Source organism: Chelon labrosus (genome assembly GCF_963514085.1).
Source record: "Chelon labrosus genome assembly, chromosome: 11".
Lineage (NCBI taxonomy): Eukaryota > Metazoa > Chordata > Actinopteri > Mugiliformes > Mugilidae > Chelon > Chelon labrosus.
The window spans coordinates 15,401,561-15,425,494 of record NC_140344.1 but is presented as its reverse complement, the minus strand read 5'-3'; the positions used below and the strand labels follow the sequence as shown (position 1 = coordinate 15,425,494).

The window sequence follows — 23,934 nt, the reverse complement described above, 5'->3', positions numbered from 1 at the left end:
TTCATTCTGCACCCCCCCCCACCTCCTTTCTCTTTTCTCTTGCTGATGGACTCTTCTTTTTTATTTTCACACTCCACCATCCCCCCTTTTTTTTCTTCTCTCTTTTTCTCTCTCCTTCTTTCCTCCAGCCCACCACCACCACCCCCCCCCACACACACTTCTCTTTCACTGCATTTTCTTTCAACCCTCCCTCTATCTCTCTTCCCATCCCCACCCCCCCCCCTCTCCACCACCACCACCACCCCCCATTTCTTTTCTCTCTCTCTTTTATTCTTTCTCTTTCTTTTGCCACATCCTTTCTTATGCCCCTGCCCCCCTCCCCCCTCCTCCCCTCCAGTTCTCCTTTTCCTTCTTCCTCCTTTTTGCTGCATTCTCTTCTTCCCTCCCCCACCCCAGCTCTCTTTCCTCTCTCCCTTTTTCTTTCTGTCTCTTTCACCCCCCCACCACCGCCCCCCCTCCTCTCTTCCTCCACTCAGCTTCACTCCCCCTCCCTCCGCTTCTTTCTTCCTTATTCTTTCTCCCCCACGTCTGTCTCCCTCCCTCCCTCTCTCCTAACTGCTTTTCTCTCCTTTCTTTCTCCTTCTCTTTTCTTTTGTCACTCTTTATTTTTCTTGTGAATTTCTCAGACAGTATACTTCAGGCTGTCTCAATAGTTAATTAGTTTGAATCTGGAAATAATGGCAGCAAACTACACGCTCGCCGGAAAGTTAAAATTTTGCCGTTTTCTCAGACATTATCTGTCTGACTGTTTTGCCACTGACAGACGCACCTCCGCCCTCGGAGCGTACATGTGTGTTGTGAAAGTGTGTACGTGCCTCTATGTGTGCGTACGTACATGCAAAACATATACATAAAAACACGTGTGTGTGCGTGCATGTATATATATCCGTCCAAGCGCGTAGAGAGGAACTACTGATTAGATTTTTAATAATTGTTGGTGCGTTTGAGCACATGCTTGTAAAAGAAAAAAAGGAAATGCAAAGTATGAAGTGTGATCAAGAAAAGATAGAGCTCGTGCCTGTGTGCGCCTTAAAGAGAAATGTGTGTTGAAGGGTCATGCTGAATTGTATGTAGTGAGAAAGGGAGATAAGATGTGTGTGTGTGTGTGTGTGTGTGTTTGTAAGAGAAAAGAGGAGAGAAAGAGAAGTGAGATGGGAAGGAGAGGGTGGGAGGAAGAGAAAGAAATGGGGTGATGCTGTGTGTGTGTGATGGGGTGGAGGGCTGGTGGTGGTGGAGGGAGGAAGGGAGGGAGGGAGGGAGGGAGGAGGGGGGGGCAGGCACAGTCAGTTCTGATAACAGCAACAGTAGGAGGAGGATGAGCCGTGGGACCGCCCCACTCTCCCACAGATATAAATAGGAGGTGGATTTTTTTACTCCACTCATTTCTCCTGAAGGATGAGATCCCTGAAACACCTTAAACATCACTCCAGGAACAATGTGGTGAGTTTGTGACCGGCAGAGAGAGAAAGATGTTTGGAGGGAGTTGGGCTGTGGGGGGGGGGGAGTGGTGGTGGTGGGGTTGGGGGCGGGGGGGGGGGGGGGGGGTGACGGTTACTTGTTTTGCAGTTTGTTAGTGGGCTATTTGCACTGTTGTCCGCGTGTGCGCTTGAACGGGAAGCAAGATTACTTTTTCACGTTCACACGAGTACTGCAGTGGGAACATCTTTTCAAAAAGGACAGTTGTGTTTCTGTCTCTCCCTGTCTCTCTCTCTCCGCTGCACGTTTTTTCCGCTTCTGCTCTGATTGTTTGTCCTTAGGTGTCTTTCAGTTGAAACTTTAAATGCGAAAGTACGGACTCTTGCAATTATTACCCTACCTTCTCTGTCTACTTGTCATTTGTCTTTTTCTCTTTCATTTTGTCAGCCTTTCATTTTGCTGTGCTTTTTCTTCTCTCTACAGCTCCCCCTCCTTACCTCCCTCCCTCCCTCCCTCCCTCCCTCCTTCCCCTCTTTCTCTCTCACTCACTCACTCACTCTGTCTTTCTGTCTCTCTCCGGCCCCCCCCCAACCCCTCGCACACCCCCTCCCTCTCCTTTTCCTTTCTCTCTTCCCTCCTCTCACATGCTCACTCAATCTCTCGTTCCCCTTCCCTCCCCTCCCTCGCCTCCCCTCTTTCTTTATCTTTCAGCCCCTCCATCTCATTTCTCTCTCTGTCTCCCTCCCTCCACTCCTCCCCCGCCCACAGCTCTTTCTCCTTCTCTCCATACCTCCCTCCCTCTCTTTTCTCTCACTCACACACACACATGCTTTCAAATACACACCCAGTCTCTTTCCTTTTCTTTCTCACAAACACACAGTCTGTCTCTGTCTGACTACTTTAAAAGCAGTAATTATAAATGACGTGGTTATCAGGGCATCCAGGTCTACTCCCCTCTCCCCACACACACTAACACACACCTTTATTCTCGTTCTCTATCTGCTCTTCCTTTCTTCCCCTCTCTCTCTCTCTCCATCCCCTCCTTTCTTTTCTCTGAGTATTGTGTCAGGAAAGGGAGCAGCTCTTTCTTATATGGCAGAGTGAAGACTAGAGCGCTGTCTAAAAGGAAACCAGGGGTCAGAGCTTCTCTCTGTACATTTTCCTTCCGATCAGGTCCATGCTGAGAAATAACCTGAAACCAGTGACTATGCTCACTTCTCCTTTACCACAGAGGGACTGTTCGGTCGCACCACAATTTCTTCCCCATAGTTTCACTGTTCCGCTTTCACAGGCAGCAGGGTAAACATGTGCATGTGGGTCTGAAACACTTCCGAACCCTACAATTATGTTAGCGACTCGTATGCATAGGTCTGGAATACAGAATGAGCTCGAAGCTCAATCGAATGTCTGTTATGGATATGAGACCGCCTGCCAGCATATATCATCACGTTAAGGAAGCCCAGTGTGGCAGGCATTATAAAGTTAGCCACGGTAAGAGAGTATAGAGCTGAGGCGCTTTGGTCCCTGTGAATGGGACAGATAGCTTCAGTGATGAGCCGACTTTAGTCAGCCAGGCTGTCCCAGGACCCCACAGGAAGTGCTGAGGACAGTCCACGGAAGTCAACTTCCTGGCCTGACCTGCATCCCTTGTTGTGTTCTTTATTATTCTAAAGCCTGTGAAGGAAGGAAGCGGGGTGCTAACACAGATCTGACTTATCTCCTCAATCTAATGGTCGGTGGATTCAGAGCGAAGACACAAGGCGTAGTCTGAACGTGGCTTTCACAGAGTAAATCTGAAAAACATTATCTTAGCGCTGTCCTAGAGTCCTGATAAAGAAGACTCTTTTTTTTTTTCTTTTATGACAATTTCACTATTATAGAGAAACACAGCCTTTTGTTTGTTTCTACCAACATTGTGAGGCTTCAATGTGGAAATGAGGTTATATGAGGAAGCATTGTGTAAGGCAGGTTTTGTAACAACGGAATAATATAAAGCACAAGCATGTGAACTTGCTTTTAGTTCATTTCTGACTCTTGCTGTATGTTTGTTTGTGTTTTCTTCCAGGAGGAGGAGACTGGCCGCTTGGTGCGGACCTACCCAAAGATGACTGAGGGTCAAGTGGATGTGGGCACACAGACGGAGCCTGTGGTGGTGCTATCTCTGGCTCAGGCTGCCGTTCTTGGCCTCATCTCCCAGAATGAAATATTCGGGGCCACCATTGCTCCTAATGGCTTTTACACAGGCGAGCCAAGAGAGTGTCCCCCGCCTCCACCTGAGTCAATGGAGTATGAGTATGCTGATCAGCTGATAGGGGCCAATGGGGACTACCTGGCAGAGCCTGCTGGGGAGCCGGAGCCCCAGCCCCACTGCAGTGAGAGAAGACGGCCCGGCCCCCGTGGGAGGACCAAGAGGCCCAGGAGTGACGGAGAATTAGAGGGTCACCCACACAAACTACCCGGTCCACAGGCTCAGATTAAAGGTGAAAGACTTGAGTCTGATACTCCTCCTTCATGCATTCATATGAACAGCAGGCGTAGTCCTGGCAAGTCAGAGGATCCAGTCACCCACGTAGGCTCTCTGAAAGAGGAGCAGGCATGTGGAAACTGTCCCTCATGTGTGAGCGACACATCCAAACCAAAAACAGATGGACAGCCAGAACAGGAACAAGAAGAAAACTCTGGTAGAGAAAGAGAGAGGAAGGAAGAAGACTTGGTGGTAGAGGAAGAAGAAGAGGTAGCACTAAACCTCAAGACCAGCGGAGAGACTGGCAGTCCCATGGAGAACCGCTATTATGATTCAAATGAAGTGGCCTACGAGTCTGCTGATATGGCAATGCCAGGAGAGTATGAGGAGAACGGCCAGGCCATGCTGTGGTCAGACCCAGAGGGCCTCGCCAGACGAATGCAGATTGACCGACTGGACATCAACGTTCAGATTGACGAGTCTTACTGTGTGGATGTGGGAGAGGGTCTGAAACGCTGGAAATGCCGCATGTGCGAGAAGTCCTACACATCCAAATATAACCTTGTCACTCATATCCTGGGCCATAATGGAATCAAGCCTCATGAATGTCTACACTGTGGGAAGCTTTTCAAGCAGCCGAGCCACCTCCAGACACACCTGCTCACCCACCAGGGAACCCGACCTCACAAGTGTACAGTTTGTGAGAAGGCCTTCACGCAGACCAGCCACCTGAAAAGGCACATGCTGCAGCATTCAGACGTCAAGCCCTACAGCTGCCGCTTCTGCGGCCGCGGCTTTGCCTACCCCAGCGAGCTGAGGACCCATGAGAACAAACACGAGAATGGTCAGTGCCATGTCTGCACCCAGTGCGGCCTCGAGTTTCCAACCTATGCGCACCTGAAGCGCCACCTGACCAGTCATCAGGGCCCCACGACGTACCAGTGCACAGAGTGCCACAAGTCCTTCGCTTACCGGAGCCAGCTGCAGAACCACTTGATGAAACACCAGAACGTACGGCCTTATGTTTGCCCCGAGTGCGGCATGGAGTTTGTCCAGATCCACCACCTCCGACAACACGCCCTCACTCACAAGGTACTGGCAGCGCACGACCTCCCGCTTAAGGTACTGAAACCCAGTGATGTGGCTTTGTCTACCAATTCATTTAGTTAAAAGCAAAAGCCAAAATAGGCCGGCCTCCTGACTACGCTGCACAACATTGCAAAACCTTTATTTAAAATAGGAGAAATCTTATGATTAACATATAAATATTGAAGGGATTCAGGGGTAAAAGGGGAAGTATTTTGGCTTCTTTGACTCAGAGTCTGCTGTATGGATAAATAGGGGTATATGGCACACATGCATCACAGCCTTTTCTCCAAAACCAGTTGCTTTGTAAACACAGCCTTCAAAGGCCTTGAGATTTTTTTTTGTGCGGCTCAACCCCCCACTTTGTGTTTTGTGTCATCCGCAAAAGCTACTTCCCTTTGTGTCTGATGAATCACTGGTCTTTCTCTCCATTTCATTATACAGCAGTCTATTTTATCCACAGCATATGCTTAGTTGAATATTAAAATAAAGGTAAAATGAATGTCGAGACTTGAAAAAAAAACAATCTTTCTTGGACTTTTCTCTTGGTCTTTCAACACGTGACCGTGCCTGGGTGTGCGGGGCAGGGGAGTGGTAATTCAATCTAAACGGGTAGGATCAAAAGCCTGACTGGAAATGCTCAAACACAAGCGCACATGCAAGCTCCTCGTGTGTTTCCTCGCTATGACTCATTATTTATTTTCCTCTAAACCATATATTTTGCCAAATTAATTAAAAGGCCCAAACACTTTTTATTTTTTTTTGTTTCCCCAGGGCATGAAAGAATTCAAGTGTGACGTCTGCTCCAGAGAGTTCACGCTGTCTGCCAACCTGAAGAGACACATGTTGATCCACGCCAGTGTGAGGCCCTTCCAGTGCCATGTCTGCTTCAAGACCTTTGTCCAGAAGCAGACGCTGAAAACGCACATGATTGTCCACCTGCCGGTCAAGCCTTTCAAATGCAAGGTGGGTAAAGGTGGAGTGGAGTCCACTTTAAAGAAAACTGGATCCCACTGTGACGTCGCAGACAGGAGTGCTGACTATTGTGCTCTCGTCTCTCAGGTGTGCGGAAAGTCGTTCAACAGAATGTACAACCTGCTGGGCCACATGCATCTCCACGCTGGCAGCAAGCCCTTCAAGTGCCCTTACTGCACGAGCAAGTTCAACCTGAAGGGCAACCTCAGCCGACACATGAAGGTTAAACACGGCATCATGGACGCCTCAATAGATGGACATGGTGAGTTACTTCATCTGTTGTCTCTGTAATTACACTCTGCCTTCAGGCAGATGAAATTTGGATTTATGGATGGGTTGTGCGTGGCAAATTTAGAGTGGGACTTGGATTTGAGGGTTTCGTGTTGCATTTTTGTGACTCAGTCTGTCCCTAATGCATCCCTTTGACTCTGCATGTACTGTAATCTAGTGGCCAAGCATTGTGATGTTTCTGTCACTCCCTCCTTGTGTGTTTAGTAAATATAGCAGGGCTTGGATTACACATGCCTGTCTCTATCAGCGGAGGGGCAAACTACTAGTCGTCCTCAATGTGGCCATACGTCTTCAAGAAGAGCTCCGTGTGTGTGTCACTGAGGAGCCATACGTCTTCAAGAAGAGCTCTGTGTGTGTGTCACTGAGGACAAAGTGGGATCATATTTGTGCATTTGCTTTCCCTTTCCAGAACCCCCCCCAGAAACAGAAGGCCAGGAGGACTATGAAGAGGAGAGCTTTGAGTTTAGTGAGCGGGAAAACCGGGCTAATAACAACAACACACCAGACATTGCTAAACTATCTCAACTGGAGTATTACAGCACCTATGGGAAGGGCGCAGGGCGCTTCAGCACTGCATGAATTATTAAAATGACCCCATATTGAATAGAAGTGTGAACTAATGAAAACAATTTTTTCATTTGTTTATCTAGTTTTTCTCTCTTGCTGTTAAAGGCATAGCGCTCTTCTTCAAGGACGCGGAGAAGCCCAGCAAACTGCACATCAAAATGCACTGGAACCAATGTTAAAACCTATACGTTTTATCTAAGTATTTTTCATCTCTCAAACATTGCAAATTTCCAAGATATATCTGAGAAAAGGGGGACAGTCTAAAATAAGAGCATTTAGGTTTAAAAGAAGAATAAATATATGAATATATATATATATATAGATATAGAAATTTGTATATGTTGTCAGTTGCTTAACAACAAGAACATCATCTGAGCCCAATTTGAAAAGCACATCCTTAGCTACAAGCAGAAACACATATATTAAATGTTAAACTGCACACACACACACACACACACACACACACACACACACACACTCAGACAATCCCGGTCTCTCTCAGTCTGCTGGGGTAAACCAATGTGAAGGGTTCAAGAAGGGAACAAGTGTTACTGTTCATTTCACTTGCCAAAGCTAATCGAGTTGCAAAGGTTAACGATTCATTTTGATAAAAATAAATTTGAGGTCTGCAGAACGACTTCAGTCTGTGTTTTATTGTATATTACTGTACAGAATGTATCGGCCCTCTTGTATGCTGGCTGGTACTGTGATCAGTGCGTTGCACTGAGGACCACTGTGTCTACTTTTTACATGTCTGCATTAACGAGCATCGCCCTGTATTGATCTCTAGTCCATGAATGTAACTGTTTCTGTGGAATGTTTTAAGACGCTAATGAAAAGAAAACTAAAACATCCTTATTAATGGTCGGACCCCTTTTACCAAAGAACTGGATCAAATCTCGCACCTACGGGAGCCGTCGGTCTCTTTTCCTGGCTGTTGTGTCGAGCTGGGACATTGGATTTCTCGGGGTCCAATCGCAGACCTCATGAAATTACATTCAGGTTCCCCTCCCGCCCATCTGTAGATCTCTTCAAAAGATTACCACAGAGAACAGACTGTGGTGCAGCATCTCTTTTTCAACAAACCTCACCATTTTCCCCTCATTCCAGCCTTCCCATGATGAGACTGCAGCATTTTTGCGACAGCAGTGGAAACTCTGCATTTGTATTTGTGCCGTTTTTGTTTTTTTTCCCCGTTTATTTTTTATGGATGAATCTCAACAAGAATTGTCCTAAAAAACTCGGACAGAAATATTAAGTGCCCCAGTGTGTCTGCGAGAGCATGCCATCCATCATGCTGTACACTGGTCTCAAGTGATGAACGACAACCTCCCAACATGTGACAGGGCCATGGACCTTGTGGAAAATGATTTGGAAATGCTCAATATATTCAGTTTCCCCAGTGCTTAGCTTTTCAAACTCGTAACCTGCAAACAAGGTATCCGTTTGCGATGTTGATATAGTGCATTTCAAATAAAAACTGCTCATTTTTGTGAGTTTCTCAGCTTCTGCCTTCACTCCGTCACTATTTCAGTGACGATACAAGGGGGAAGATGTTCAGCTTCAATGGCTTTCTGTATTAGACATTAGTGTGGAGATAATGTGGATAGAATTGTATGTACAATGTTGTGTACCAGACAATACTGTAAAATAATAAATTTATTTACCTTTAAAACGGTTTTCATTCATTATCCGAAAACTACACATAACACAAAAATATAGTGGGTCAAACGAGATTTATTGGCAAATATGTTTGACACAGGCTTCAGTTTTGCCCAAGGCATTACACAGTATTGAATACAGTACTTCACATTACAAAAATAAAACCTTGCAAATACAGGACAGATAGCTAAGGGGGCATCAGGTGGAAGGGTCATCTCTCAACCATTTAATAACCTAACCACTAAAATATCCTATAGACGATACTTATATTTTCCTTCTGATGAAATGCAAGTGGATTTATTGACCTTTTAAGTTAAAAATGAGGTACAAAACAGAAGAGTGACGTTGCCATCTCCAGGCTAACTATAGTCTTTCAAGTCCTTCATTTGCCGAGGGCCTTTTCCAGGTTTGTCTTGATGGCGTCGAGGAAGTCTGTGGTGTTGTTGACGTAATGCTCGTTCAGCTTGACACTGAAAAGGCAAGACGGGACAGAGGAGATCAGGAAAAACCGTGAGCACACTTTGGAAAACATAAAACCACAAACGACAATAATAATCATTTGTAATGTTCATTAGTTCAGCATTAATTAATACCATATTGTTTAGCATTAGAATGGGCCGCATGCACGATATAAACATTAAACAAGTTATGAGTTAGTATTTCAAACAAGTTTTATTATTTTAAACTCAGAAAACAACTTCCATTCATTGGTGTAAATTACAACACCTGACATTATATAGCTTAAAATGAGGTATGATGTTTTCAAGCCAACAGATGTGGTACTTATACTAAAACATGTGCAGAAAGCATGGCATAAACAAGATGGCACATACCTCCAACATGGCTACATGATCATGTTAAGAAAGTTTATTTGTACCTTATCTAGATGGGCAATCCTGCAATATATGTGCAGTTTGTTGTTCCATCATTCGTGTTCATTAGGAAAATCGGCAGGCTTAATTACAATGCACTTTCAACGTCTCATTTAAAAATCCTTTAAAATCTCCTGGATCCACATTTTGAGCTGCATCAAAAAACTAGTTTTAAAAATTCTTCATGCTTTCTGCCAAACCTCATTGAAATATTTAATATTTCTCTATAACCTGCTGAGAGACAAACAGGAACATAAACACTGCTTCCCTGGCAGACGTCTCAAAGATGAGAGCATGTTTACAGCAAAGTCTTAAGTTCCAAACTCGCATTACGCGCTGTCGGGTCAGAAACGGGGGGGAAATAGTACAATGTCTCATGTCAGTGTTGGTTGTTTGATCAAAACAAATTTCTGTTGAAAGTTAAAGTAAGCGAATCCGACACCGAACCTTATTAATTTTCCGAGTTAAAGCCATTTTACGGCTTAATGTCCCAAAACATAAATATGCCCCGTGGACTAAATGGATACATCAAATTAGAACTGCAACTAATGGGTTTTGTGTGATTGATTCATCTGAAGATAGTTTCCTCAAATTGTTTGGTTTATAAAATATGAGCAGACAGTAGAAAATGGATGTCACATCTTTCACAACTCAAGATGACATCTGTCATTTTTTGTATTAAAATGTTTGTTTTCTAATGACTTCCAACATTTTTCTTATCCCCTCCCATGAGCTCATGCTTTTTTATTTTACATATTTTAGTTGTAATGTCCCACAGATAATAGATTTCTAGCCTTTATTCTGAAACTCTGGCACCCAACCCAAGTAAAACATGTTGATTATGTAATTACACAGTGTACCCCAAGATATTTAAGTTTGTGATTTGATGCACTGGTGGGCGACTCCCTTCAAACTGAACATATCAGGACTACACTTTTATGGACACGCTGCACAATGCTGTGTGGATAAAGACACTGTGAAGAATATTAAGTCTGTAGCTGAATCAATAAAGAACTCAGGCTGAACTCTGGATGCTCTGAACTCTTGCTACTAGTATCTGATAAAATGTATATTGAGTATATGTATCAGTTTCAGTTAGTAAGTTGACAAGTGCATTGCAAACGTAGGTATTAACACGAAAATAAACTTACTTGGATAAGCCATGGATGCAGCCTGCGAGGTCCTTGGTCATGGTGCCGCTCTCAACAGTCTCGACACACACTCTCTCCAGAGTCTGGGAGAACCTGAAAAACATTTTTATTAAAAACAGGCCATGTTTCCTATTAGGGTCAGTATGTTTTCCAAAACGCTGTGCCTCTCTTACTTGATGAGGTCAGGGTTGCCGTCAAGTTTGCCTCGATGCTCCAGGCCTCTGGTCCAGGCAAAAATGCTGGCGATGGGGTTGGTGCTGGTCGGTCTTCCCTGAAAGCAGAGTTGAGGAGAATGTTGGCATGTTTCATTATTAGTCAAGCATTTATTTGTAATAAACATGTGCGGCAGCTATTTAATAGTTTGGGCGTGTGTGCACACTGGTTGTACTCAATTTCAACCACACGATGTCAGTATAGCGCCGCTGAATACACAAGTGTTTGCGAGATGATAATCTGGCTCCACACACTTTCTTCTCCCAGCTGAAATGTTTTCCAATACAGAGCCACAGGACTGACAAAGACGGATGGTTCCTTACCTTCTGGTGCTCGCGATAGTGCCTGGTGACAGTGCCGTGGGCTGCCTCAGCCTCAATGGTCTTGCCATCGGGACACACAAGAACTGATGTCATCAGTCCCAGAGAACCGAAGCCTGAAACAAGAAACACAAAATCCTACTTAAGTGCAAGTCACATCAGCCCAGAAACTGGAAGGCACGCTTACATACTTCAGTGTCTCAAGGCAGCATCATTTCCAAAGAAGAGGAAATATCTCACCCTGAGCAAGAATATCAGACTGAACATCTCCGTCATAGTTCTTGCAAGCCCACACAAAGGCTCCAGAAGACTTCAGCACTTGGGCGACCATATCATCAATGAGCCTGTGCTCATACCAGATCTTCAGCTTGTCAAACTGTGGCTTGTAATGCCTGCAGGGTGCACAAACAACGTAAATAAACAAAAGCTTCTTTGTGTTCTTATGTCATTCTACAACATGAAAAAGAAGTGCTAATTAAATGTCTATAAATGTTGTGCAAAACGCTGATACCATTACTGTGTTCAATTTGAGCAAACAGGTAGTTTAAAAATAACTCTTACATGTGCAATAAATAGAAAAAACACAAAGACGACACTCACTTCTCAAAGATATCCTGGAAGATGTCTTTAAATCTGCCGTCATAGGCTTTAAGAATGGTGTTCTTTGTGCTCATGTACAGAGGCCACTTCTTGCCAATGGCGTACTGGAAGCAGCTGTGGGCAAAGCCTGTGATAGACTGATGAAAAAAAAAAATGGAGAAAAAGAAAAACAGTTCATGACTGCTAAAGGTTTTATCAGTAGTACAGAGGTCAACAACCTTCCCCTTGACACATTGAAAGTCACCTACTATGACCTCTGATGTTGTTAAATCAAACAGACCCGTGCTGATGAAGGCAAACAGTAGCAAAGCGGGTTGAGAAGAGGTTAGTTTACTACACTGGCTATCTACAAAGCACCTTAGAGTGGACTGTCAGGTTTCTATTAGCAGGAAGGTACGCAGTCCAAACTTTAGTTAATGTCATGTTGCAGTAATATGAGGGATAATGATCTATATGATGCAGATTTTGTAGAGAGAGAGATAGGGCAACTTATGGGACACAAGTGTACTTAAATATGACAAAAGTGTAAAATGTAGTTTATTTTTTTACTCATCCACACTGTTGCACTTGGGGATATCGTCCTTTAATATGAATATGGCAACTGTATTTTTCCACTGCTATAAATACTTACAAGTGGAGGAAACAACCCCCTGTAAACACAATTCCTAAACTTCCTTCAGTACGAATGAGCTGGCTCAAAGGCCTCAATTGGAACTCAGAGACAGACAATTGTTTCCCTTCTGTCTTTTATGGTATTTGTTAACAGAAGCAAGAGCACAAAACGCTGCCTGCCCTGTCCTTTAAAAGAAGACGGATTTACTCACCTCATCCGTGTTGTACATGCCCATTCCACAGCCGCCAGCAGGAAAATCATAAACCTCCCATTCTTTCTTTGCGCTGCCATCAGCAGGTGAGAAGATGATCTTGAATTTGCCGGGCTGGTCAACGACAAAGTCTGTTGCTCTGTACTGTAGAAGAAACACGGGGAGTTTTATTAGCTTCAAGAATTTACCATCAATCTCATTAACTCAACAAGTTAAAGAAACATCACAGCAATCTGAACGGCTACATTTTCTTTCTACGAGACTCACCTGATCACCAAAGGCATGTCTGCCAATAGTGATGGGCTGTGTCCAGCCTGTAACAAGCCTGGGAATGTTCTTGCAGATGATTGGCTCACGGAAGACGGTGCCGCCGAGGATGTTCCTGATGGTTCCGTTGGGGCTCTTCCACATCTTCTTCAGGTTAAACTCTACAGGTAAAAAAGCAAAGACGTCACACTGAGATGGAAAATACCACAGACACACAAACAGCATAATCATATTTATTTGCACTGCCAGTCAAGTGTTTAATACCCAACACATCATATGGCAATACAGCTATTGCAAATTAAAGGTATTTTCCCTGAACACTGGTGCATTAATAAACCATTTAATTAAAGTTCTGCCGCCCCTTGTGTTTGAATTTTAAATACTGTAAATTAAAATGCAAACAGGCACACAAAGTGAAACGGGAGAGGTTTGACATTTGATTTTGTGCCATCTCTTTCTAAAGCAGCAGGCTTCTTATTCAAGCAAGGTTTATTAACTAAACCTTTTAAAACTCATCAATTCTTATGCCTTAATAAACATCGTAGGGCAACAAATTGCGTTTAATTAATGTTGCTTCCCGTCTCGCAATCTCAAGCAGCACCCAACAAACGCTTTTCACTAGACATCATTTGATATTGCTTTTAATTTATGTCTGCAAAACCTTCCTCTCCCAACAGTCCCATAACTCCCACTTTCCAAAGACCTTTTAAATTGGGTACATTGAATGGTAAACACCGTATATTTTACCTGCCGTGAACCTTAAATTCTTGTTTACTTTTTTGGTTAATTTTAATAAAGGACAGATAGGGAAGCATATAACATCAACAACGTCATATGGCTGGGAACTGAACTGTAGACATTGTGGTTATATGCATATTCACCTTAACCCTCAAGCTACTGTAAACTGTTAACTTTAACTTAAGTTTAACCAGTTTATCCTACTGTAATTACTTACAACTATATTGTGACCTACAACATTTGTCTAAAGATGAATGTTAAAAACCATTCTGAAAAGACGCTATAATACAGTAATAGTATTGTTGAAGACCTTCCACTCTGGCTTCGTCAGGAGTGATGGTGGCACACTTCACCGCCACATGGTACTTCTTAGTTGCCAGGGCAGAGTCGATGGTGACTTGGTCATCAGTCTGGTCGCGATACGGCAGACCCAGGTCGTAATACTTCAGCTCGACATCAACATTAGACAGGATGAGCTAAAGAACCAGGAACAAAACAAGAATTAGCATCTACAACTTACTCCAACTACTGTCTTACTGTCTAGAAACCCATTTTTCTCCGAGAGTACATAAAAAAAGCCTTTGATGAAGTGTGTTCTGCGATCATTCGAATCACTGACAAATTAAAAGTCATCTTCAGTTGTCAGAAAACACTGAGCGACTGAACCTCACGGTTTTCTTCCTAGGCCAACAACATCTGCTCTCTACGGAAGCAATCAGCCGGCGACATGAAACATCACATTAGTCCCTCCCAGACGTCATACGCACATAATCCTCCACATCACCCTTCCCACACATCCACGTGTCAGTCCATGTATAAAAATAGCCCAGTCAGACGGGATGGGTTTTCCTTTCCCCGAGACTCAACCCAGTGCTTTTACCCCTTCAACCCTATTTTTTTCCCAGTTTATCACCTTCTCTTTAATGAACTCCCAGATGATCCTGGTCATCTCATCTCCGTCCATCTCCACCACGGGCTGGGACACTTTGATGCGTTTGTCGGCATCTGTCGATCATACAAACAAAAGCAAAACGGATGAGACCGCTGAGCAACAATAAACAGAGGGGAAACACTGATTGGGATAAAAAGTTAACATGTTCACCACCACATTTCACAGTTCACTAATTTTTTTCCTGAAAGCAAAACACTATTTATTTCAGCTCCACTCAGGACCTTTGTTAAGTTGTTTAACCTTCTTACATTGAGCTAGAATGATCAGCCAACTGACCAATAACTTCAACTTTACTAACAAAATGATTACATAACTCCAGTTATTTTTTAATTGTGAGGATTTTAACCTTGTTTTGTTAAAGGTACAGGGCATTACATGTGACTCCCCCTGCTGGTAATGACAATGATTACACAAACATAGTCAACCTGTGCATTTTAAGTTCACCTACAGTCTCTGCAGAGTTTATCTTTTATCCAGATCCTCCCATTTTTTTTTATCCCCGACGGCCAGATAGGGCGACTTCATGGAACTAAAGTCACATTTGTAATTCTTAGGGCCTGTCCACACAGAAACGCGAAAAACGCAGAAGTTTTTCATCGTTTTGGCCGATCGTCCACACGTATCCTGTAAACGCATTGCCCTAAAACGCACTTTTCTGAAAACGGGTCCCAGGGTGGAGAAATTCGCAAACGCACCTCTTGCGTTTCTGTGTAGACAGACAGAAACGGAGAAGACGATGACGTCATCGCCACACCCCCGAGCAGCCTTCCACCTCCCGCGAGACGTCTCATAACAACATCAACAACAATGGCGGACTACATGCTAGTTTTCCTGCTGGAGAAGATATTGAGCCTATTAGGGTTACTAGGGCAACATATCATTTCTCCTTGAGTTTGGTTTCTTCTAAAGCCGATTTGTAAACAGCGCTCAAGCTTTATGCGCATGCTCCGCCTCTTCCTCTCCGTTTTTGGTGAATTTCTGAAACTGAAACAGCGCAACCTATAGGCCTGGAATATGAAGTAGCGTTTTCGGTCGTGCTGAAACGGATCTGTGTGGACGCGGATATTTTTTGAAACGATGCCATCGAAAACGGAGAGGGAAAAGATCGTTTTCGTACGTGTGGACGAGGCCTTAGTCTCTAAAGTTGAACCCCTCATCAGCTATAGCAAACAATCTTAGCTGGTTGACTCCAGCTAAGATTGTTTGCCAAAATCTGTTGTTGTATCTCACTGATCAATGAGGCGCTAGTCACAAAAACTCCACAAGTTGACTTTAATCTGTAGTTGCAACTCAAGGTGCAAATCAGAAAATGCCACTTAAAAGTCTACAATTACATCTTTGCTAAGAATATATTTTGGCTTTGCTTTTCTTTACAGCCCATGTTTTACTCCAACAATCGTAATTATAGGATATAAACTTTCTCAGTGTATTATCACAAGCTTTGTAGAAACAACCAATTTTCTATGTATGAGCTTCAAACTTGAACAACAAACCAGGTGGTAAAGATTGACTCTTTAAGATGGTCTCTTAACTTCTTTATTTCCGCCAGGATCAGCTCGGATTAGTATCTCTAATCATATCTGCTCCCAGTCTGCTCAGGGTGTGAGAGTGCTGCCAGCAGGAGCATTTCGGTGAATAGGAAAGTATTGGGGGAGGTGCAGGGGATCAAGTGACTCTCCAATTTCCCAGCCAAGTTAATGCTCCCCTACTGCTACCGAAGCCTTCCCAGAGCAAGGCAAGCAAACATAAGGAGTCCAGTAGAGATGTTATGCAACCGCGTTCAACTAACAATACAATATAGGTGAATTTAAAAAATAAAATAAAATAAAATTCCACGTGAGCATGTGAACACATTTGTCCTGGCAGGGATTGTGAAGACATGTCAACACCTGCTATGCTCTTGTCCTGAATCATGACTGCTGACTACAGATACATAGTGACCATGTGCTGAAAATAACCTCACAGGAAGGGACAGTTGTGACCTTTCTGCTACAATTGCGTTATGCAATAACATAATGCAGGAAAGACAAAAATCTGTGACTGCTCTGTGAAAAATCAGTATGCGTTTCTCAATATTTTATGCTAACTATCGCAATTGCCATCACATATTTCTTAAACGACTAAGCTGTAACCACTTGTGCACTGCTGAGGGACTTTTAGCTCATAACGCAATAAATGCAACCAAAGTCAATGTGAAAATAGTTTACAGCACAAAGCAGTGAAATAGCCAGGACTGAGCCATTTGTACAATCTGACACGTTAACCTGAATATTCAGTGGGTACATGTTGGTGGGACAAACAAGCAATCTGGGGACCTAATACTTTCATAGAGAAAAATATTAATATAGAGACAGTAACCCTTGTATGGCCATCACTACGTAGCGACAGAAAATAACACGATCTAAAAAAGTGTACTTGTTACCAGCTTTTAAAAAAAAACAGTAACCAATACAGGCAATATTACATCATGTAACACTGATTAGTGTCAGAATTATTAATCTCATGAGAGGGTGAACTGGATTTTTACAACGTTTATAATAGACTTTGTCCTTCGCTACCCGCTCATGGGACTGTAAAGCCTGAGCTGCAAAGCATCATGGGTATGTTATTAACAGCTACTGCTTGGCATGGTTTTTAACTCCTCTAACCTAAATCTGATAAAACTGGATTCTGCCATCTCGAAGCAGAGAGGGGGGGGGGGGAGGGGAGGGGAGGGGAGTGCAGGAATGAGCCGAGCCGGTTATGTAACTATGGAGCGCATCAACAAACGGGACGCTGAAGGGCGAGCTGAAACGCAGTCATGTGGTCCGTCTGCCACATCATTTGCACATGCACTGAGGACCGGTCGTCGAGATTTGTTCTCCCACTTGTAACTTGAGACAATGCCAGTCATTCGTAGAAATACAAAACGTTGCACAAGGACACAGTTTTTTTTCCGACTGGAGCTGTCTCCATTCAGAATAACGTTCAAAAGATGAGAACCTGAATAATTAATTATTATGAGAAGAGTGTTCAAATGTTTTGATACCGTTCTCATTGTACAATCTGAGGTTATGTCTTAACTCAGTTACATCAAAATAATCTTCTTTAACTTGTGTCTTAAAACAAGGAAATCCAAGTAAACTGGATTAATAATCTGGGCTATCTGGCAGTGCCAACTTCGAGTATTTAGTAGTTTAAATACACTCTCTTTAGTACATGGTACTTGAAACAAGTTTTAAAACCTAACTGTGCAGTGCTAAGTACTCAACATTACTTGTGCATTTGACACTGAGTGAATCAGTCAAAGTCAAACGAAAAGAATGCGTCTCAACAAGAAGAAGAATGGAAAACCTATTGATTTTGTGTCCTCTCTGGTTAATTTTTCACAGACACACACACGCCTCAGTGCTAATCCTACACCAAGAAAAGGCATCCACAAGGTAAACAAAAGTCTAAGCTGCAGGCAAGACCGCTTACTTAAAGGGTCACCTAGTGAACAGGTCGACCCAGACGCAAAAAGGAAACCACGGTGAACGCAAATCTTTTTATGTTTGCACGGTAGGATTGCAGACTTGTCGAGCGCGCTTAACGTCATCGTTGTGAAATCAGCGTAATTACATGCCGGCAAATTTAACAAGCACTGTGAAATTTAAAAAGGCTGTAAGAGTAGCAAAGACCTGCTATGAAATGCAACTTGTGATGGCAATAAAAAGAAAGCAATCAACATAGTCAATCTTCTACTTTTACAGCAGTGTATTACATAAAGATAATTCACAGAAACGTGTTTTCAGTTGTGTCAGTGATCCTAAGTATTTTCCAAATAACTTTAAAGGCTAGTACAGCTCAAAGTTGTTTTAACAGTTTAAAAAATGTCAACTGTCACAGTCAGTTAACTTCATTACAATGATCAAATGACATGTTGATTCAATCACTTTAGAGGCTAAGTGCCCTTCAATTGACCCCTTGCTCTCTAAAACACAGCCTGGTTGCAGCCATGCAATTACAACAGCAATGCTTGTGTAGTTTCTAATTGCTGCTGTATAAAGTTAGGTCTGTCTGCAGAACTGGACCCTGCTCTAAACCACAACAAAACAATAAATTAACTAGGCTGCTTCTGATATGTTAACAGCCTAAAATACTAGGGTCAGGAGCAGTATAAAAAAAAAAAAAAAAAAAAAAAGGTGCAGTCCTGAGCAGCGGTTTGGATCAAAACCCAGATGGAAATTATCATGTAGGACAGCCCGAGCACGGCAGCCATTGCTCTCTATTGCGGAGTCTCGTATGCGGAGCCTGACCTTGGGGAAAGTTTGTCCCAAGTCACAGTCGCACTAAAGACACGACGGATGAAGCGCAGAAGTTTAGATTTGCACAGCTCGCTTTTTGCAGACTGTTTTCCGCTGGCAGTGTGATTTCCGCAAAGGCAGCTGAAAACGGAAGAACCGTTTGATTCATCCGTTGCCAGGTTTTTTCGAATTTCACCTCGATTCGTTCAAGTCATTCGAGGGATACTGATTTATTTTGGCCGCGTTTGTTTTGTTGTTATTTTTTTACTATGTTTGAATTCATTTCTGTGACCACGCAATCTTCACCTGGCCGTTTTACCGTTACTCAAAGTTTGGATGGGGGGGGAGAGACAAAGACGTCTCTCCCCGGCTCGGTGGTCTCGGCCCTGCCTACGTCGACGTTTACATCCCTATCCAAACAACCCGCGCTCCAACTGCCACATAACGGCCATTTAAACGCAAGGAGGTCGCTGGAGCATCGTTGCACTCAACCTTTAAAAAAAAAAAATTAAAGCTACTGGCAGCATCCCCGTTAGCAAGTCGGCTAGCATATCCGTGCTAGCTCGACGCCGCCGGCTTCGAATGGTTGATTGATTCTTTTGCTTTCTGTTTATGCTAATGTTATGCTAGCTCGCCGAATTCAACCCGCGCTACATTATAAACAAAAACGCCATCTTGGCGAACAGAGCTCGGCGACGCCGCGGTTAACGGTCAACATAAGAGATGCTGAGGATGACCCCGGTTAACCCTCTCCACTCACAGTTTCTTTGTTGCAAAGTCTGGCAATTTGCAGCCGGCGCAAGCACCGCAGGGTTTCTGGAGAATGCAGCGGCAGACCTCGACAGAGAGCTCAGGACTTTCAGATATCCAGCCATGTCTCCCCTGGCCCGAATCACTTTGCGGTTAACACTCGACGGAAACAAGGCAAAGAGCAAAGAGGGGGCAAAATGCTCTCGGGCTCTATGCAATATAGTCCAGCTGCAGCACCGCCCTCCTTCCCCTCCCCGGCGGGACACGCTGAGCGCTACGTCAGAGTCACACAGACACAGAGGAGGGACCGACACTAAAAAAAAAAAAGAGGTTAACCTCCACACAGGCTCGTTTTATAGTCTGGAGAACACCGTCCTCAGAGGGGTCAACTCGTCTGACTGTCACAAGCAGCTTTTAACTATAAAATCCACACTCACCAGTGTCTAGTCCTGCACTAAATCCCCCTTCAAGACTGTTATAATGTTCAGCTTATGTTGTGATTTTGGTAAAAAAAAACACAAAACCCTAACCCTAACCCATAACACATTGTGTTGCTGTTAAACTGAATTGAATTAAACACAAAAATGTTTTTGTAATTTAGCCTAGACCACTAAAATGAGGATGTCAAAATGACAGTAACATGTGTTGGTTCATAGTACTACGAACCACAGCCTCCAAAATGAAAACACAGTTAAATCAACAGCTCTCTCGATTGTTTTAAGTTGAATGTCATAAACTTCCTGAAACAAAAACTTTAGCGCAGGTCTGTTATATCAGATTGCATTAATTTTCGCAAGTGTGCCTAATGAATCAGCAAGTGAGTGTATAATACTCCACTGTGACACACATTAAATCTGATACAGTGTCTCGGTACTCCTGAAAATATTTTTATGGTTGTTCACAAAAACTGATATTAGGCAACTTAGAGGCCCACTCCAGAGATTCAGTGTCGTACTTTATAAAAATAGACTGGATCCTGTAATGTAACCTGGTCATCTTGTGTTATCTGTTATCTACCAGGTAAAAGAAGCCATCGTTTGAACTCTTTGAGTTTAATGCATGGTTTATCCACAGGACTTCTTTTTTCAGTTTTTGGAAATCTCTTTTTCTTTCTAGAGCCAAAGAAGCTGACTATTTTTGCAGACATACTCCTGTATGTTTGTAGCATTCAATTTAGTGTTTAGTTAGAAACACTTCAATTCTTTTTTTCTTTTTTAAAAAATAAGAATTTCCTGCGTTATCCATACACTGCATACTCAACCGTGCCTTTACAGACACTCAAGATCAATGAGATCATCATTTTATTATTTAGAACAATTGCAAGATCATGGCTGATAATAATTACAACTAAAGATTTAATTAGCATGAATATACTGTGTGGTCTTCTGAATGCAGTAAACACAAGAGGTTTGCTGAAATAAATCCACCTCTTAATTGACTATTTTTTTAGGCTTTACTGATATGAAGTCACATACCACAAATCGCTACATCTATAAATGTGTAAAACTTGTTAGTAATTAATATTACATTAATGAGAATCCACTGATATGAACCAGCAAATAATTATGATTAATCATGGTACTAATGAATAAATAACAGTACAAGTCTACATGTTAATAATAGAACAACATGGCTGGTGTATTAATCATCGCAATTAAAGACTAATCTGTAAAATGAAACTATTCAGAATATGATTAGATAAAGCTGCGTATACACAACTTCATATCATCAAGTCGACACAACGTCACACTTAACGGGTTGCAAAAGCATGCTGAAAAAATGATTCACTATTAAATGTATCAAATGTATTCAACATGCATTAATATAAAGCTTAACGAAAGTGTAATTCAACATGCTCACTATAAAGCAGGAAATCTACACAGATGCACAGTCAATTTCCAACTAGCTGCATTAAATAAAAAGACTAACTATATGGTGTTTAATCACAAACAACAGATCAAATGTTTCCTCTCGAGTCAGATGAGAGCAGTGTTTAAGTACCCGGACAGACATTTTGAAATTCATTGGGATGTCAGATCATCTGCAGGATGAGCACTAGATAGTCACATTCCAAAAAGTCTCAGCAGAGGGCCCTCTAATTTTAGCAGGGGAAGGAGGTTACCATACTGGGAGAAAGACTGGGAAGTGTGCAGTGCAGTCACATGACGGGCTCGGTACTGAGCCAGCTAAAGAGACAGACAGGTCACCTCTGAAGTACTCTTGCATGTGAGAATATGGGGGCTGTGCTGATACAAAAAAACATAAAATACCGTACAAGATTACAGTTATCTAAACATTGTTGCTTAAGAAGAACGTAAGATATCCTTCCTCAACTTGTTTTGAACAAGATATGAAGAAGGTCGATGAAGGTCAGCTGTTTCAGTTCCTAAAAAGTCAGTACTGCGTATGTAATAAGGAAGTGTAGTGAAGACTAACTGCAGTCAGACAGAGAACGGTGACCTGGACCTCTGCCTTTAACCTGTAATCTCTCCACGTGTTAACACGTCTACATGCCTAGCTTCAGACACAGTGAGATCAGTCACTCTCAGATGTCACCCTGTAAACCACAAGGTCAAATCTATAAACACAAATATATACTCCTTGTTCAGACTCATAACACTACTTCATTGTGCTTTAAAGTTCAGAGAAAAGCACGGCCTACTGATCTGACACCTACAATTTTACATTCATTAACAAAAACAAAAAAGGAACTAAATGTTTTATTCCAAGAGCCAGTTGCTCAGCTGCAGCTCTGATCGGGCCTTAATTTAGATTTCATGGTGTAGGCTGATGCTGTTATTACTGTCATCTCAGTGCTGCTGGTGGGTTTCTTCTTTTGTCTTCTCATACAACAGCACAGACACGTGTTCACGTGCCTGTAGGAGTTTAGGATATCATTTGATGCTAAAGTTCTTTATATAGCAGCAGAACAAGAGTTGTCATGCCCGATTGGTAAATGTGGATACACAAAACACCGTGATGTATGCGCTCCATCTACTGGACCCATTTAGAAAGCACAGAGACTTTGTTGGTGAAGCTGCAGTGACATCTGCTGGACCACTTGTTTAGCCCACCACCCACTCTGCTCTTTTATTTGAGGTAGATAAAAGCCTCAAAACTATTCTGAGAAATCGCTCTTTGCAGAAACTTTTAAAACTCTACTGAAGTTTTGAATTTGGGATGTGTACATACGAGCAGTTAGAATAGATGACTCTTTCTAGGGGAAGAGAGACCTAACCCTAACCCATGTGAGCTCAACCTCCCATGCATTAGCAGAACCACTGTAGCCCCATAGTGTCCTACTCATCAACAGTAGAGACTGAAGAAAACACATTATCACAGGTACGTCTAGAAGCACACATAACATTTATTTGTGGCCAAGTGGTCCTCCAACTTTGAAATTAATATCAGAACATTAAAAAAAAAAAGTTTATGGCACTAAACCTGTGGCGAGCATGTTGGAGCTCATCTCAATCCAGTTCACAGTATTTATACACAGTCTACGGTCCTAATAGTACTCACAGTTCCTGAGATGCTCCTCCTTCAGCAGTGTCCCGTCAATGTGGTGCAGAAACACGTCCTCGGGATCGGTCCACCTTCACAAGCATCCAGTGGCTTCTCAGCTTGGTGCAACAAGTGTTTCCCCACACGCAGTCTCTCATAATGCTAGCACGAGGGAGCTAACTAGCAGCAGTCCGCTATGTGGTCACGGTTTAGCATCAATAAGTAGAATTACCGACGGATGCAGGCTGCACCGAGGGTCCAGTCTCTCCAGCAAACAAATACATTAGACCGTGAAAGCAGGCACGTAATTAAATTACGATAACTTAAAACAAACAACAACAACAAAAAAAAAAAACTTCTAACCGTGATTTTCTTCCTCACTCCGCCTCTCTCCTCTCTGTCCCACCCACCTGGAAACCCGGTAGGTTAACTTGAACATCACTAATTGGCTAATCAAACAGATTGACACATGTCCATACCATATACGACACAAGGCGGTGGTGCGTTCAGGGCCCATGTTTAACATAGGACATAGAACTTTCACGAACACTAGTAGTCTAATTTAGGCACTTGGCACTTTCATGCCGAGGGCCAGATTGGACCCCCTGATCTACAATTTTTTTAGACAAGTGTCTGCAAAGGAGGATTTCATTAGTTACTATGTAAGGTCCCTTGGGATGACATATGTTAAAGATATATGATTTGACAATACATAAATAAAACTGAATAAAAATTCTCTCAAATGGAAGCACAGGTAGAAAACATTTGGAAAGAAAAGAAACCATTAAAATACAAATATTATGCTGAAAAGAAATCTATATACTACGATAAATAGTATAAACCCCAGTGCAAGATGACAATGTGCAATACTGTGTGTGTATTAGCCTACAACACAATAAATTCAGACATTTTGCAGATTATAGTCAAAGATATGTTCCAAATACACGGGCACACAAACAAATAAACAAACGAAAAACACAAAAAACTAAACAGGCTGCTTTCTAGTTCTCGACACTA

At 42.8% G+C, this 23,934-nt stretch overlaps 2 protein-coding genes across 3 annotated transcripts; one reads left to right on the top strand and one right to left on the bottom strand.

Annotated features, from left to right (window-relative positions):
- Positions 1–1,399: 1,399 nt before the first annotated feature.
- On the top strand, positions 1,400–8,419 carry znf710a (zinc finger protein 710a). The gene is made up of 5 exons (XM_084555590.1): positions 1,400–1,440; positions 3,482–5,002; positions 5,741–5,932; positions 6,029–6,203; positions 6,642–8,419. The coding sequence occupies exons 2-5, from the start codon at positions 3,521–3,523 to the stop codon at positions 6,809–6,811; spliced, it is 2,019 nt and encodes a 672-aa protein (XP_084411716.1). The 5' UTR covers positions 1,400–1,440; positions 3,482–3,520; the 3' UTR covers positions 6,812–8,419.
- A 99-nt stretch (positions 8,420–8,518) lies between these two features.
- idh2 (isocitrate dehydrogenase (NADP(+)) 2) lies at positions 8,519–23,276 on the bottom strand. 2 transcript variants are annotated; one of them, XM_084555592.1, is made up of 11 exons: positions 22,936–23,276; positions 14,360–14,451; positions 13,757–13,922; positions 12,709–12,869; positions 12,442–12,585; positions 11,618–11,754; positions 11,258–11,409; positions 11,021–11,133; positions 10,658–10,755; positions 10,485–10,577; positions 8,519–8,931 (listed from the first exon to the last, which is right to left on the bottom strand). In XM_084555592.1, exons 2-11 carry the CDS (start codon positions 14,408–14,410, stop codon positions 8,844–8,846), a joined length of 1,203 nt encoding a protein of 400 aa, XP_084411718.1. In that variant the 5' UTR covers positions 14,411–14,451; positions 22,936–23,276; the 3' UTR covers positions 8,519–8,843. The 2 variants fall into 2 exon arrangements, with proteins under 2 accessions (XP_084411718.1, XP_084411717.1); XM_084555591.1 differs by lacking the exon at positions 22,936–23,276 and adding an exon at positions 19,424–19,651.
- Between the last annotated feature and the right edge of the window lie 658 nt (positions 23,277–23,934).

Excerpts from the sequence above, each read along its gene's own strand:
- znf710a (XM_084555590.1), top strand. The coding sequence starts at position 3,521 with ATGACTGAGGGTCAAGTGGATGTGGGCACACAGACGGAGCCTGTGGTG. Across the intron at positions 5,003-5,740 it reads CGCACGACCTCCCGCTTAAG|GGCATGAAAGAATTCAAGTG; the intron begins GTACTGAAACCC and ends TTGTTTCCCCAG. Across the intron at positions 5,933-6,028 it reads TCAAGCCTTTCAAATGCAAG|GTGTGCGGAAAGTCGTTCAA; the intron begins GTGGGTAAAGGT and ends CTCGTCTCTCAG.
- idh2 (XM_084555591.1), bottom strand. The coding sequence starts at position 19,538 with ATGGCTGGATATCTGAAAGTCCTGAGCTCTCTGTCGAGGTCTGCCGCT. Across the intron at positions 11,134-11,257 it reads GTCTGATATTCTTGCTCAGG|GCTTCGGTTCTCTGGGACTG; the intron begins GTGAGATATTTC and ends TTCTTGTTTCAG. Across the intron at positions 10,578-10,657 it reads GGCAACCCTGACCTCATCAA|GTTCTCCCAGACTCTGGAGA; the intron begins GTAAGAGAGGCA and ends AATGTTTTTCAG.